Here is a 15338-nt window from a genome sequence, read left to right as displayed (position 1 = left end):
ATGAATTCTTTTTGCTGCTATTACTTTTCTAGAGCATAGCCATAGCTGGATATCTTGCCATCTTTTTAGCATTCTATCTTGTTTCTGAAGTGCAGGTGAAACTGGTAAAGGTTCCTAAAATAACAGTAATAGTTTACATCTCAGAAAGAAAAAAAGTAAACAACTCAATGCAACATGCCTTTGTAAAACTCAATCCCTTTGAGCTTTTAGGCAATCACACACTTGCAATTAAGAATCACTGACTATCTGAAATGTTAAACTTAGCTCTATTTTTACATAGCCCTGGAAGAGGAAAAACTCTGTCCTTCAGAATCTAGTTGAAAGAATAAAGAAAATATTATTCAACCTACTTTTTAAATGAACAAGCGGAGATAAACTGTTAGGTAAAATCAAAAGTTTGTAATACAATTATATTCTATCTTGTTATTGGAAGCATAAAACGCTATATTCTCAAATACCTGAAAGAATTATTCTAACCCACAACAAACTTTGAAGAAGATATATTTTCCCTAATGAAATAGAAAGTACAGAGTTTAGGTTCAAGGGAATATAACAACCCCAAATTGGGTGGGGATTCAGAACCAGACCAGGAAGAGTCTTATTATACAGGGAATGATGTACAAATTCAAACATCACGATGCAGGAATTTGGGATGTTAGGAGGTAGCTGAGATATAATCCATGTTAGACTAAACTGGAGTTCTTTACTATTTGTGAAAAAAAAGTTATACGTAAACTTCTCCCTAATTTTGAATTTAAACTCTTCATGTATAAAGACCAGTTACAGTATATATAGAAAGAAAAAATTATATATTACATTTACATGTTACATTATAATAATGTAATGAATATCCAATTGCACTATTATACATATAGAGTGAAATTTCACAATTAAGATTATATATGTAATTTTTATAGACAGTAAAAAAAGTGGATAGTAATGAATATAGTTTACTTTATATAAAGAGAAAATTATATATACATTTATATGTTACCTTATATATGAAGAAAAGTTCACATAGCATACATGCTATATTTACGCCTTCTTGAATTCTACAGGGTAGAGCAAAAGTAGGTTTACAGTTGTGAGAATGCAAAACACCATTTATTCTTGTGTTATCTATTAATTATTGTATTATTTTCCATACAAATAACTATAAGCCTACTTTTGCCCCAACCTGTACATATCTATTTCCTCAAAACCTTATTAAAATACTAAAACCTAAAAATTGCTTCACTACTTAGTTTGCACATTTCCTTATGTGTACCTCCCTCTCAATGTAGTAAAAAGAATAATTGCTGAGATCATCAGTAGAATTCAAGTTCCAAGAAAGCCTATCTCCATTTAACTAATACACACACACACACACACACACAGCAAAACAGTATAAAAAGTAACCTAGACTAGATGTGCAAATAGGATCTCTGCCTGGCTGAAGAATGGTTTTCCCAATCTCCAACACTGTGCTTAAGATATGGCAGACACTCCATGAATATCCACTAAATAAAGGCTTTTCTTTAAAATTATTTTTAAAAAAAATTTTGGGCGCTCAGACTGATATGTATATTCTATAAATATTTCCTTAAACATAATCTGGTACCAGGCCAAAAACATAAAAAGCAAGATAATAAAAAATAATATTTATAAAATAAATTCTCAGATACTGAGTTCCTTCTTCCTGCTCTATAAAATATTTTCTATCACTGTAGTTAACACAAACTAAGATAGCAAATCAGGCAAAAGGAGAATGGGGAGGGGGAGCTAAACTAACAAAGACATTTTGTACTCAATGGGAAAACTTAAGAATGAAGTAACAATGCCGAAACCGGTTTGGCTCAGTGGATAGAGCGTCGGCCTGCGGACTAGGGGGTCCCAGGTTCGATTCCGGTCAAGGGCATGTACCTGGGTTGCGGGCACATCCCCAGTGGGAGATGTGCAGGAGGCAGCTGATCGATGTTTCTCTCCCATCGATGTTTCTAACTATCTATCTCTCTCCCTTCCTCTCTGTAAAAAAATCAATAAAATATATTTAAAAAAAAAAAAAAAAAAAGAATGAAGTAACATCCAATGAGTACTGGCTAGGATATTACTTTGCAAATGCTGAAAGTTTCAGCACTACATTCAAAGAATGTACATTAACATAGCTCCAAAAACACTGTCTAAAATATAAATATACATGAATTGCCTATATATCCTTTAAAATCTGAGCTCAAGAATTACTTCTGCTGAAACCGGTTTGGCTCAGTGGATAGAGCGTCGGCCTGCAGACTGAAGGGTCCCAGGTTCGATTCCGGTCAAGGGCATGTACCTGGGTTGCGGGCACATCCCAGTAGGAGATGTGCAGGAGGCAGCTGATCGATGTTTCTCTCTCATCGATGTTTCTAACTCTCTATCCTTGTCCCTTCCTCTCTGTAAAAAATCAATAAAATATATTTAAAAAAAAAAAAAAGAATTACTTCTACAAACTTCCTTGCCACATAGAGTTAATCATGCCTTCCTCTCTAACACTATATCTTGTATCACATCAGACCACACAGTAAACGACTTACATATTTCTCAGGCCCTGGCATCTTTGCACACTTACTATCTAACAAACTGCATGGCACAAAATAAATTATAGTAAATGCTTGCATGATATATCATATTTCATGAAATGTTATTGTATAACATAAAATGTTTTCTTATACCATTCTACATTTTAATGTTTGTGAAATAAGAATGTCTAATAATTGATAAGTGGGCTATTATTAAATTGATGATATATCATATAATACATGGTATCAGAGAATCCAGAGAATACACAGTATGGATGGACAATTTTTAGCATTAGTAGAAACTACATCAAGTAGTTTTCTCACTGACTTGGTCAGTTCTTGATTCATATAGTAATATGGGACAGCAATATTCCCTAATTACAGAAAAGAAAACATAAATAATGTTAATATATTTACCAAAATATATCACTTTTTTTTTCAGAAATGTCAAGTTATTTTTCCTAAACTAATGTCAAAATCAGCCTGATGTCTGAATATGCACCAACTGTTACCATAATGATTCTAATACCTCAGTCAAAAGCATACAACTATGAGAACATTAAACTGACAGTCATCTTTTATGTTCTTTTAATAGTCTATAACTTATACCCATCTTTTTTCCCCATACACTTATGACTGGACTTTATTTTTAAATGATGGCAAGATATACTGCTTCCTCAACCATGTTTCTCCTTGCCAAATTCTGTAATTTTGCTTACATGGGACAAAGTCTTTATTATGTCTATAGGACTTATCTTTTGCCCTTTCCGCTTTTCAGGACTGTTCTATCATCTAACACACACATCTCACCCTCAACATCTCTGCCCTGACGAGGTTTCAACTCTTTAAATTATTAATCTGCTCTCCATGTCCTTTTTCTATATAATAAGCTTTTTTTCTTCCCACTATACTAATCTCCCTAATGTTTTAAATATATATTCTTATTTATTAAAGGAATCAAACAGGGTATTTTTAATTCCTTACTAAAAACTAAGTATACAGCATTACAATAAAAATGATTATTTTCATTCTAATCAATGTGAGAACATGCTGGCCAAAACTTGGATAGCCAATAGAGATAATTCCCCTAAAGATTTACCAAGTGATGTCAGTCTAAATCTGCAAAGGTTGGACCTGATCAGATTGTTTACTAGACTGAATTTAGGTAAATCTGCATGATGAACATGAGTTACTTCATAGTCAAACATGCATTACTTACATCAGAACTTAAATCCTGGCCCCTAAGAACAAAGAAAGTTTACAATATTGAAAAGATTATAGGATATTATCTAAAAAAGTGAGCTTCTGGATTTTTGTTTTTGTTTTTTCTGACACAAAGAACTGAAAAGATTCTTTAGGCAAAATAACAGCTTCTGATACTGAATCAAGATGATTCTACTGTTTAATTCTAACATGTAAATGACATCAAAATTAAGATATCTGTATTATTAAAAGAATATTCTTTTATCAAAAAGGAAAATCGAAAACATTATTCTAAGTAAAATAAGAAACTCAAAAGAAGTTAAGAACCATATGATTTCACTCATATGTGGGATATAAAACTGAAACTTGTGGACACAGACAACAGTGTGGTGGTTGCCAGAGGGAAGGGGTAGGAGTTGGGAGTGGAGGAGGCCTAATATATGGGTCAGAGGATGGTTTGACTTTGGGTAGTGCAGTGCAATATACAGACCATGTCCTATAACCGATGTCACCCCAATAAATTTAATTTTTAAAAAGAAAAGAAAGAAAAATTAACTGACTTTGACTTTAAACCACATCATCAGCTGTAAAGTTATCTTAGTTTAGTTTCTTTAAAAGCTACAAACAATATCTGTATGTAAAAGTAATTAAAAAGAACGTGTATATTCTCATGTAGAAGGGGAATGAGGAAAGCTTATGCAAGTTGTTAATCTCCCCAAAATCTGCTCTTACCAAATTTTGGAACACTTTTAGAATTATAAATAAAAATGCTAAGTTACATTATTATCATATTTATAGAACACGAAGTACATTATATTCAAATCTAGATTGAAGTTTAAATATACTTTAAGATTATCAAGCTAGTCATTTAATACTTATATTTAATATTTCCTTAATCATAAAGTTAATTCTTGTGTCATTTACCTGATATGAAAAAAATGTCCAAAATATAACATATTTTAAAATTATTATTCTGAAGGTCAGTCACCTAACAGAAGTCATTCATAATTTATGGTGTTTCTATGGTTTTAGTTAATTCATTTTAGTTCACACATTTTTATATTTGCATTTCAATGGAAATTAGAAGAGTCAGAATATATGTACTGAAGAATATATCTATATAACTGAATTGATATGAAACCTATTTAATCTAGAACATTTCTAAAAACTTCACTGAGCTGCCATAATTTTTGTCAGCGTATGTAGTACTGAATGACCATTAAAATACCTGAATTGAAACTATTCCAGTCTAGCAGTTTGTAAGATCTTGTGTTACCCATAATTCCGACAAAGGCTGAGTTCAAAACAGCAAATTAGAAGATCAGTTTTAGGTGCAGAATAGTAGGGGGGGGAAAACAAACTATAAACAAGAACACAATTGACAACACCACTCGACAGGAACTGGAAAGACACAGACAGCAGAGTTAATAAGAAGTTGAAATAGAAAAAGAAGAAGGAGCATGCTATCATAATCTAACATTAACTAAAGTTTAATTATTTAAGATAATTACCTTGATTTTTAAAACCACCCCATTTGTTCCTTTATTATATGACCTGGTTTGCTAAGTACTTAACAAAGGAGAAAGTTCAAAAGAAATAACTCCAAAATAATAATCCATAGAATTAGCAGGTGGTAGTGGTTTTAAAATAAGATTTTTTTCTTCTACACTCAGTTTAAAATGCAAATTTCCCATACTCACTAGTCAAAAAAAAATTGCTGCAGCATTCATTTGAGAGTGCAAATACAGCACTTTTAACATTAGCACATGTATCTCAATTCACCCTAAGTTCTGCAGATGAACTCAGTGTCATAAAATTAATACATCATTATGGAAGATGCTAATCTAGAGTTTTGTTTTGTTTTCACATTCAGCTATTTTCAACAAATTGACATGTTTTTATAAATAATTATTTAATGGCCTGAAGATTAAGAAAATGTTCTTAAGAAAATGTTTCTTTTTAAAGTGTAAAAGATGTATTAAGCTGTCAAAAGAATGTGATATCTATATCAAATTAACACTGGAACCTTTAGAATATACAACTGATTTGTATTTAACTGAAGATAAAACAAACTTAAAATATAACTTATATACCATTAAAGCATTTATATGTTTATGTCCATAATCATTTGGGAAATAGCCCATTATTAACTAAGAATTTGTACATGTGAATTGAAAAACTACTCTGAAAAGAAAGGAAAGGCAAAGAATGAATGAGCTAGTAATTACAGTATACAAAATGTGTTCTTAATAAGGGTTCCTATTTTCTTCTCTGGGCCCGGATTCTTACATTTCTTGCACAGCTAGAATATACTGACAAGTACAACAGATCCCACAATGCAGTTTTTTGTACAAAATAATATGATTTTAAATATAGCGCTCTACTTAAACTTATTTAAATAACCTTCATTTGTTCTCCCAGACTCGCATACTACTTACTCAGAGTACATGGAAGCAACAATAAAAATGTAAATAAGCCCTAGCCGGTTTGACTCAGTGGATAGAGTGTCAGCCTGAGGACTGAAGGGTCTCAGTTCAATTCTGGTCAAGGGCATGTACTTTGGTTGCACACTTCTCCCCCGGCCAGGCCCTGGTTGGGGTTCATGCAGGAGGCAACCAATCGATGTGTTTCTCTACATCGATAATTCTGTCTTTCCCTCTCTCTTCCACTCTCTCTAAAAATCACTGGAAAAAAATATCCTTGGGTGAGGATTAAAAATAAAGAAATATTTTTTTAAATGTAAATAAAAAGACGCCGAAACCGGTTTGGCTCAGTGGATAGAGCGTCGGCCTTCGGACTGAAAGGTCCCGGGTTCGATTCCGGTCAAGGGCATGTACCTGGGTTGCGGGCACATCCCCAGTAGGAGATGTGCAGGAGGCAGCTGGTCGATGTTTCTCTCTCATCGATGTTTCTAACTCTCTATCTCTCTCCCTTCCTCTCTGTGAAAAATCAATAAAATATATTTTAAAAAAAAAAAAAAAAAAAGACATTACCAATAATTGAATATATTCCTAATATCATTTTTGAAGTTATTATATAAGTGTATGCAATCTAACAAAATATTTGAGTCAGTGGCCCACAGAAACACAGGCAACTAGCCTTGGTCATATAGTTAGTGTCATGTATCTAAACCCAGTATTTCCTTGCACTTTCCAAATAATCCAAGTTCTTAAACACAAAAATATAAACTTTGCATATCCTCAAGGTCTCAATTCATTAAACCGGCATCAGTCTAAATTTGCCTTTAATTACTGCAGAAATACAAATACTATATGAGGGGGAATAAGTTCTTAAATTGACCAGAAAAATAAGAAACAGGGGGGAAAATAATAAATCATAGGAAAAAAGAAGACTGATGCTTAAAATATGTATTCACTCAGCTTTAGAGTTTTTATAAATAATCCCAGCTAGTATTGCTTCTCTGAAATCTTGTTCAGAGTCTAAAAATTCCATTGTTTCTCTGTAATTAGTAATTCAAAATAAATGACATCAGACCACAGGGCACAGATTACTGTATTTAATTTAAAAGAATAGTAATTTTATGTATCCTCAAAATCGTTATCTGCAATGTTTGGCATTAATAATTTCAAAGCATTTCACTCTTTTTATAATTGTCAGTACAGGCCTCAGGAGGAGGTCATTAGAAGTCACAATTTAAATTTTTTCAAAAGTATATATGTATATATGCCAAATAAGAATATTAGTATGACTTCAGGTTTAAAGTATGACATTAAGATAATAAATGCCTTGGGCAAGTGATTGGGCATCTTGTCAGAAAGATGTAAGAACACATTCCGTATGAAAAGTTCCTACCACATTTGTCGTGCTTATTTTAGATTTAAAAAAATCACCAAACCATTTTTAACCCAAGGGCCTGAAATTACGGGGACTTTAATGCTTTTCTTCTTTTATAATGATGGCCCATGTCTTAAAGAAGTGAGCTTTCATTCTTACTTGTTCGGTTATACAGAACAAATAGCTACCCAAAAGAATCCAAGGAATCAGACAGTTTTGTTTTTAAATTCTTAGGTATTCTACACAGGTTTACAATTACATTTTAAAAGAATACTTCTTTTAGGAATAAGGAAATAACTCAAATAATCTATAAAGGGTTATTGCCAGAAAATATAAAAAAAAGAGTTATTGCCAATCAAAAGAACTAACGCCTTAATTTAATGGTCGCAATGGGTCAACTGTATCTGCCTGGCTCAAAGAAAATAGAGAACTCAAAAGATACTTAATGATTCCCTTGGCCAAAAGTGAATCAAGATTTGTATTTTTATTTTGTATAAAAACGTAACTAAATTATACTTCTTCTTAAGTGTATTTTTAATTAAGGTCAGTGAAAATATTTTAAAGCTACATGTGTCAGTTTATACTCTTTTTCATTTCTCATGCAGATAAATTTGGCTTAAAAACAGCATTATAAAAATCAACTTTAATAATCATAGTCTAAATAAATAAAACATCAAAAAACAAACTTTTAAAGAACGTACCAGGATTGTGGATACGATCCAAAAGCTTCACAGAGCGTGCACTAACAACACCCCCAACATGCACAAGAAATCCAGGAGGGAATGCCGTCAAGGTAAAAAATGGAAATTCCTAGTAGAAACAAGAGGAAAAAATATAACTGTGTGTGCAAAGTACAAAAAATTTGCTTGTTAAAAAGCTGTCATAAGGAAATAAATTCCATCCCTTAACAAAGGTTACCAATTATACATTACACATGCTTTGTATGTAAGTTTCCTTGGATGTTTAGAGTTTTTAATCCACTTTCTCATATATGCAGAACCCAAGCACTCTTTTCATCAATTCCCAGTAAGAAAAACGTTCTTGGAGTTCCTTCCTCTCAATCTCCTACTCTGACAGGACTTCGAATTGAGATGAGGAGATTCCCCTCTACCCCATACCTACATCTTATTGGGACTGACTCCCCCTCACTTTAATGCTTTTCCCCAAGTCCAGGCCACTGGTAAGACTCGGAAGGCCTTGGAGCTAGAGATCTACAAGAATGTGGGACTGAGGGAGATGTAGGAAGGGGATGAGCCGTGTGGGTTAAGAAATACATAGAACAGTGAAGACAGGGAAAATTTCAAGTTGAGGTGTGTAGAGAATTGCTGTGTGATTATTTACTTTATCAAGACCAGGGCAGCAGGAGAAAATGTAAGCTCATAAATGTATTTTAAGGAAAGGAGAGAGGTAAGTGATGACAGCAAGGGAAGCAATACAATTCCACACGTTTTTTGAAGCTATATTCTTCCTTTCTCTCTCAAGGACATCAATCTCATCAATTTAGAGACAAAGAGAAGCATGTGAGAGGAGAAAACAGTAGAGAAAGGAAAGTCATTGAAATAGTACCCAGGAAGAAAAGGGAGCCCCTGTAGCTGCCCAAATATAAAGGTCTATCACATTATTCAAGTTGCATTTGAGTCAGGGAACTAAATATCTGACTTGTCTTGCTCCAAGATTAATATAGCTCACTTAACCAGAAATCACTTACGAGTAGCCTCAGCTATTCAGAACCTAACTGAGAACTGGAAAATAAGCAAAACAGGGCTCTCAACAGTAAAAAGAACTGTTACAGTTCCAAGTACTAAAGTTTATGTGCTTTATTCATAAGAAATCCCCACTGATCATATTCACAGTATGGCACATAATAATTTTAAAGATATAACTTTAGGGACATATTCTAAAATCTCAGTATCCTTTTCCCAGACCACAGTAGATTAAATGCAGCAAATAAAAGCTGGAAGATAAAGAGATACAGAATACTACTAGAAGCAGGTACATTAAAAGCAGCAAGAACACTGACTGAAGAATACAAACGTAAAAGATGGAGAATACAAATGCACCAAAACATAATTTAACAAAGCATAGCAATTGGAGTCATTCAGCAAAAGGCAAACAGTTTGGTACATCTCAGTAACCCAGGAAGGTACAGAATAAATGTATATATGTATATGTATATATGCATATACATATATATATGTGTGTATGTATATATGCATGTGCATGTATATATAATTAGAAGGTAATTCAGTTAGAATGTATAAGTAATCTTTAAATTAATAAGGGCAAGAAAGCCTAGGCTATGTAAAGAAGAGTAAAAAAACAATGAAAGTGGGTAGGTTTGGCTCAAATGAAAGCAGAGGAAAGGGAAGGCAAGGAAGAAGACAGAAGGGGAGTTTCACTTAAATGTATTACAAAATATTTAGTCAAAATGCCTTCTTATTGCCCCCTGAATTTTTTCAATATATATTTTAAGTGAAAAAATGTCCAGGTAAGCTTGTGTTACTACAAACTTGAGTATTTTACCTAATAAGCTAAATCTTAGAAAAAGAATTTTTTCAATTTTAAAAACACAAGTTTTTAATTTCCTCAAAATACTGAGGCATAATATAAAAAAGCCCTTTAAATTTACTTTTTACATTTAAATATAGGATGTCCCAAAAATATATACACATACATATTTTCGATAGCTCAATTGATGTTTCTTTCTTTTCCAATTTAACCCATTGGAATTAATAATTATTCAAAGTATGTATACATTTTTTGGGACATCCTATATTATAAATATTCTGGACCAGAGACACTGAAAATAAGTTTTTTAAGCAAATGGAAAGTACTACTTCCTTCTAAAACATAAAAATAAATTGGGTAAATTCATATATTAAAAACTTCTGCAACCCTAGCCGGTTTGGCTTAATGGAAAGTGTTGGCCTGCGGACTGAAGGGTCCCAAGTTCGATTCTGGTCAAGGGCACATGCCCAAGTTGCAGGCTCAATCCCCTGGAGGGGGTCGGGGGTATGGAGGCAGCTGATCAATGATTTTCTCACATCATTGATGTTTCTCTCTCTCTCTCTCTCTCTCTCTCTCTCTCTCTTCCTCTCTGAAATCAATAAAAACATATATTTTTTTAAAAATCTCCATATAAGACCTGACGTATGAAAAAATGAACCTAAATGCTTTCCCTATTTCGGATTCTTTGACTCTTCTACCCAAATTTCCGAAGATGGGATAAATGAAGAGGAAAAACATCTAGAGCAGTGGTTCTCAACCTTCCTAATGCCTCGACCCTTTAATACAGCTCCTCATGTTGTGGTGACCCCCAACCATAAAATTATTTTCATTGCTACTTCATAACTGTAATTTTGCTACTGTTATGAATCGTAATGTAAATATCTGATATGCAGGATGTATTTTCATTGTTACAAATTGAACATAATTTAAAGCATAGTGATTAATCACAAAAACAGTATGTAATTATATATGTGTTTTCCAATGGTTTTAGGCGACCCCTGTGAAAGGGTCGTTCGACCCCCAAAGGGGTCACGACCCACAGGTTGAGAACCGCTGATCCAGAGGGTCACAGCAGAAAAAGTAGGGAAATAGCTGCCCAAAGAGGCAGAGGCCAACTTCACCTCTGTGCTGCATGTCCCCGGTTCATGCATGCAGCACACCCACTACTTTAACACACATACTTTAACCTACAGTATAGAAAATGGCAGTTATTCAACCTCAGAACTACTGCTCATGTCTACAGCCTACCTGTAGCTATGAGGTTTACCACCTATCGTCTCCACCACAATCACCAGCAGCTATGAAGTATTCAGAATGTGCCAGCCCTGAGCAAAGTATTCTAAAACTGTCCTTTAAAATTGTTCCCAAACCCTAAGAAAGAGGTACTATTATCTCCACATTTTAGGTAAAAAAAAAAAAAATAAACTGAGCTCAAGAGGGCCTAGAGCAGCGGTTCTCAACCTGTGGGTCGTGACCGCTTTGGGGGTCAAACGACCCTTTCACAGGGGTCCTAAGACCATCGGAAAACACATATATAATTACATATTGTTTTTGTGATTAATCACTATGCTTTAATTATGTTCAATTTGTAACAATGAAAATACATCCTGCATATCAGATATTTACATTACGATTCAAAACAGTAGCAAAATTAGTTATGAAGTAGCAACGAAAATAATTTTGTGATTGGGGGTCACCACAACATGAGGAACTGTATTAAAAGGTCGCGCGGCATTAGGAAGGATGAGAACCACTGGCCTAGACTCTTACTGAACAACAAACCTCATCTGGCTTCTTATTATTTCTGGTTAAAACATTAAGTTAAAGAGTTGATTTTAATCTCTAGTCTATTATTATACCTGATGAATGTATGGGTTCTCTCGTCCACAAGGACAGCTTCCTTAAGATCAGCCCAAGCACACACTGCTTACATTGCTCAGATGAAACTTCCAGGGACTATAGGAGACGTTTCCTCTGGAAAATCCTTATATTTAAAACATCTTGCCCTTTGGGACCTAGATAAGACTTCATATGTTGATGTTTTGACATAAGCCAAGTGCATGTAGCATAAATCTATTAATAGCATGTACTCAGGACAGGCTAGTTGAAAAATCTTGAGAACACAAGGGAGTATCTCTTTTAAGATTTAAATAGGATTTTTCTTAGATGTTTAAATAGCTTATTTTTAAATCATATGTTCTTTTTATTATCCTAAGAGACCAGAGTAACTTTCTAGACATAAAACTTCATGCCAGATTCCTATGATTTATTATATAATTTTACCCCCACTTCTAAAAAAGTCATAATTTATCAAATAAGTTTGCTCTTTATCAATGTTTCCCCAAAATGTGTTCCTCACTAAAACATATTTAAATGAAAGATTCCATGGTAAAATATATTTAAAAAACACTAGGTCAAACTAAGTTAACCAGGTTTCTTTACTGAAGAAAAATAAACATCCCAGAATCGACAGAGTAATTTTATTTTTCTTACAGGTGAAAGAAAAGTCATATTGAAAAATATATCTATTTGCCTTTCATCAAATAGTTCATAGGCAAAACCTAAATCTAAATAAAACTTTTAGTTCTATTTCTCATCTCCCAGTAATTTGACACCTGTTCCCAAGATCTTGTCAACTTATCTTATATAATAAAAGCCTAATATGCCAATTGTCCCCTCGGGCAGTCGTTCAACCGGGAGACCAGGAGTTCAACCACTAGCTATGACGTGCGCTGACCACCAGGGCGTGGCGTGGAACATAGCAGGCATCAGTGAAGTGCTGCGACCTCTCGCCAGCTACCCTGGGGCGGGGGTGACTGGGATGGAGGTGCGGTGAGAATGTGGGGTGTCTGAAGAGCTCGCTCTCACTCTCCCTGCTTACCTCCCCCGGGACGCCAGGGCTCGTGTGATGGGGAAGCCCCCGCGCTGAGGTGCCAGGCGCCCGTGAGGAGCCCACCCCACACCCACGCAGCCTCATTCGGGTGAGCCAGGCCGCAGCCACCGGGACTGCAGGGGCTGGTCAGTCTCTCCATGGGTTCACGCAGGGCCAGTCTGTGAGGCTGGCTGGGAGAGAGCACACTGCCCGCCTGGCTCCCGTGTGGTGCCGCTGGGCAGCCCAGAGGCCCATGCTGCACCCTGGCCCGCAGCATCCAGCCGTGCTCACTGCATCTCCACATGGGGACTCGGGCGCCATGACTCAGGCTGAGGGGGGCGCACGGGAGCTCGGGGACCCAGGTGCTGCCCAGGGCCCAGAGGTCAGCTGGGACCTGCCCTTCCACCCAGACGTTCACACTTCGATTACTGGCCAGGCCTAGGGATTGCACCATGCACGAATTTCATGCACCAGGCCTCTGGTTTTTTAATATTTAGGTGAAAGGGGGAAAATACTTTTATTTTTGAGAACTCTACTTGAATAATCCATTAAATAAAGGATTTTCAGCAAAGTTTCTCTTTTCCTCAAGTAAAAAAAAGCAATATAATTTATTAAGGGTGGCAAGAGGTAGAAATAAATGTGTTTAAAGTGAATATTAAAAAATGATACAACTAGCCTAGGTTCAACTTGATTCAGTGCTCAACTTGGCAGAGTTAAGGCACATCTGAACATATATGGAGAGAATTCTTCATACTTCTGCACAAATATTTCCCAAAATAAAGCCACACTACTGGCAGCCATAAAAAAATAGGAAAGTCAAAGATGATAATGCTCTTTCTATTTATTTTGTATACGGGGTAGAGAGGTGGTCTCATAAACTCAAGTAACTGATACTGCAAGGTTAAGGTTACGTAAATATATTGCTAACTCAGGTTTTACCAAATTATAAATGAAAATTTAAAGTTCTCCACACCTCTGCTGTTAATTCCATAAAGATTATCTAGTAATGTATGCCCAATGTGTTAATGTGTCCAAAATTTTAAGAATGTTTAAAAGCATATTTGTAAACATAAATTTTATCAAAACCAAATCCAAAACCATTTTCAGTGATTAGAATTATTTTTCTTATAATGCTAGATGTTTTTAAACATTCTTAGTACAGAGAGTAAAGTCACGGGTACAACATACAGGCAAAATCTCATTATATCAAACATCAAGGCAACCCAAGTTTTTCTCTTCCTGTGAATTCTAGAATGATAATTAGATTACAGGACATATTCCTAGTGAAAGGGACTCTGTAGAGAATACAAAACTGGGAGGGGTGGAAGTAAGAGCATTCTGCACTAAAAAATGATAAGGGGACACACCTTCACTCTGGCCCTCTTCTCCCTCTTTTTAGTCCTTATCTTGATTTGCTTTCAATGGATGATGTGAATATTTAGATGGGCTTTTTGTGCCTGCAAGCTGTGAGAATAGCTGAAAGGCAATTGCTGCTTAGTAGGGTATAAAGCCAAAAACCGGGTACAGCTAAAGTCTCATCACTCTGCTTAGTACAGGTCTATTCTCTCCAGCCTGTCTAAAAGGCAAACAATGCATACACAGATACTCTCAGCACAAGCAAAGAAAGCCTAAAAAAAAAAAAATCGTATTGTTCATAATAATGGAATCTGAAAAACACAAGTATTCTCAAAAGGCCAACCTCTAGGGGGAAAAACACACCTTTGTTTTATAAAGTGCATCCTTTTATAAGTATTTGCTGTATTGCAACTTTTTTTTTAAATGCTAGTGTAAAATAGAACCTGTGAAAGACATTCTGTAAATCAGACATAATGAGAGCTATGGAACTGTGCCTTAAAGTAACTGACAGGACATAAAATCATGCACTGTATTAGTTAAGTAGGAAAAAGGAAAAAAAAAAAACAGCCTCATAGTGCTATTAAATAAAAAAAACAAACTTTGCATTACGAAAAGAAAAAAAGCTGGCAACATGTGTTAAAAGCATAAATGAAACTTAAATGATCAATATTAAAACTAGAAAAACTACCATACAAGAAATAGGCTCTCACACATGTTTTAGGAACATACCCGCCTTCTACAGAACCTATGAGGCGATCCTCCCTTAGCATTGAAGTTTATAAAAAAATAAAAATGAAAAGAGAAAAATCATCCAATAACTTAACTACTCATTTTTCCATTTAACATATTCAATAAAATGTTAACCTATAATATTTTAAAGAAATTTACTCAAATACTGAACCACATTATTTATGTTAATCCATAGAAATATGAAATCTGTGCATTTCTTATGCTAAAGAGATTGGCCAGTAATAAATATAATCTCAGCAAATAAAAATATTAATATACTAATAATATACTTTTAATGTTTAAAACTAACTTTTTTTTCAGGAAAAATATCTATTATTTCT

The 15338-nt window shown here is 34.6% G+C and overlaps 1 protein-coding gene across 19 annotated transcripts in view; it reads right to left on the bottom strand.

Moving 5' to 3' along the window:
- C2CD5 (C2 calcium dependent domain containing 5) overlaps window positions 1–15338 on the bottom strand; it is a 92223-nt gene that overhangs the window by 47131 nt on the left and 29754 nt on the right. For 8 of the 19 annotated variants that reach the window (XM_070410569.1, XM_070410571.1, XM_070410576.1 and 5 more), the window contains one exon: window positions 8234–8342. In XM_070410569.1, the coding sequence (XP_070266670.1) occupies window positions 8234–8342 (109 nt within the window). Of the gene's footprint in view, window positions 1–4965; window positions 5032–8233; window positions 8343–14997; window positions 15031–15338 lie in introns of all 19 variants that reach the window. The other 11 variants (XM_070410561.1, XM_070410560.1, XM_070410568.1 and 8 more) reach the window with 3 other exon arrangements.

The sequence above is a fragment of the Myotis yumanensis genome, unplaced genomic scaffold (genome assembly GCF_028538775.1).
Source record: "Myotis yumanensis isolate MYYU_CA2020_CCGP unplaced genomic scaffold, mMyoYum1.0.hap1 SCAF_3, whole genome shotgun sequence".
NCBI classification, from domain to species: Eukaryota; Metazoa; Chordata; class Mammalia; order Chiroptera; family Vespertilionidae; genus Myotis; species Myotis yumanensis.
The sequence above is the reverse complement of the archived record's forward strand: the minus strand, read 5'-3'. Positions and strand labels throughout refer to the sequence as shown.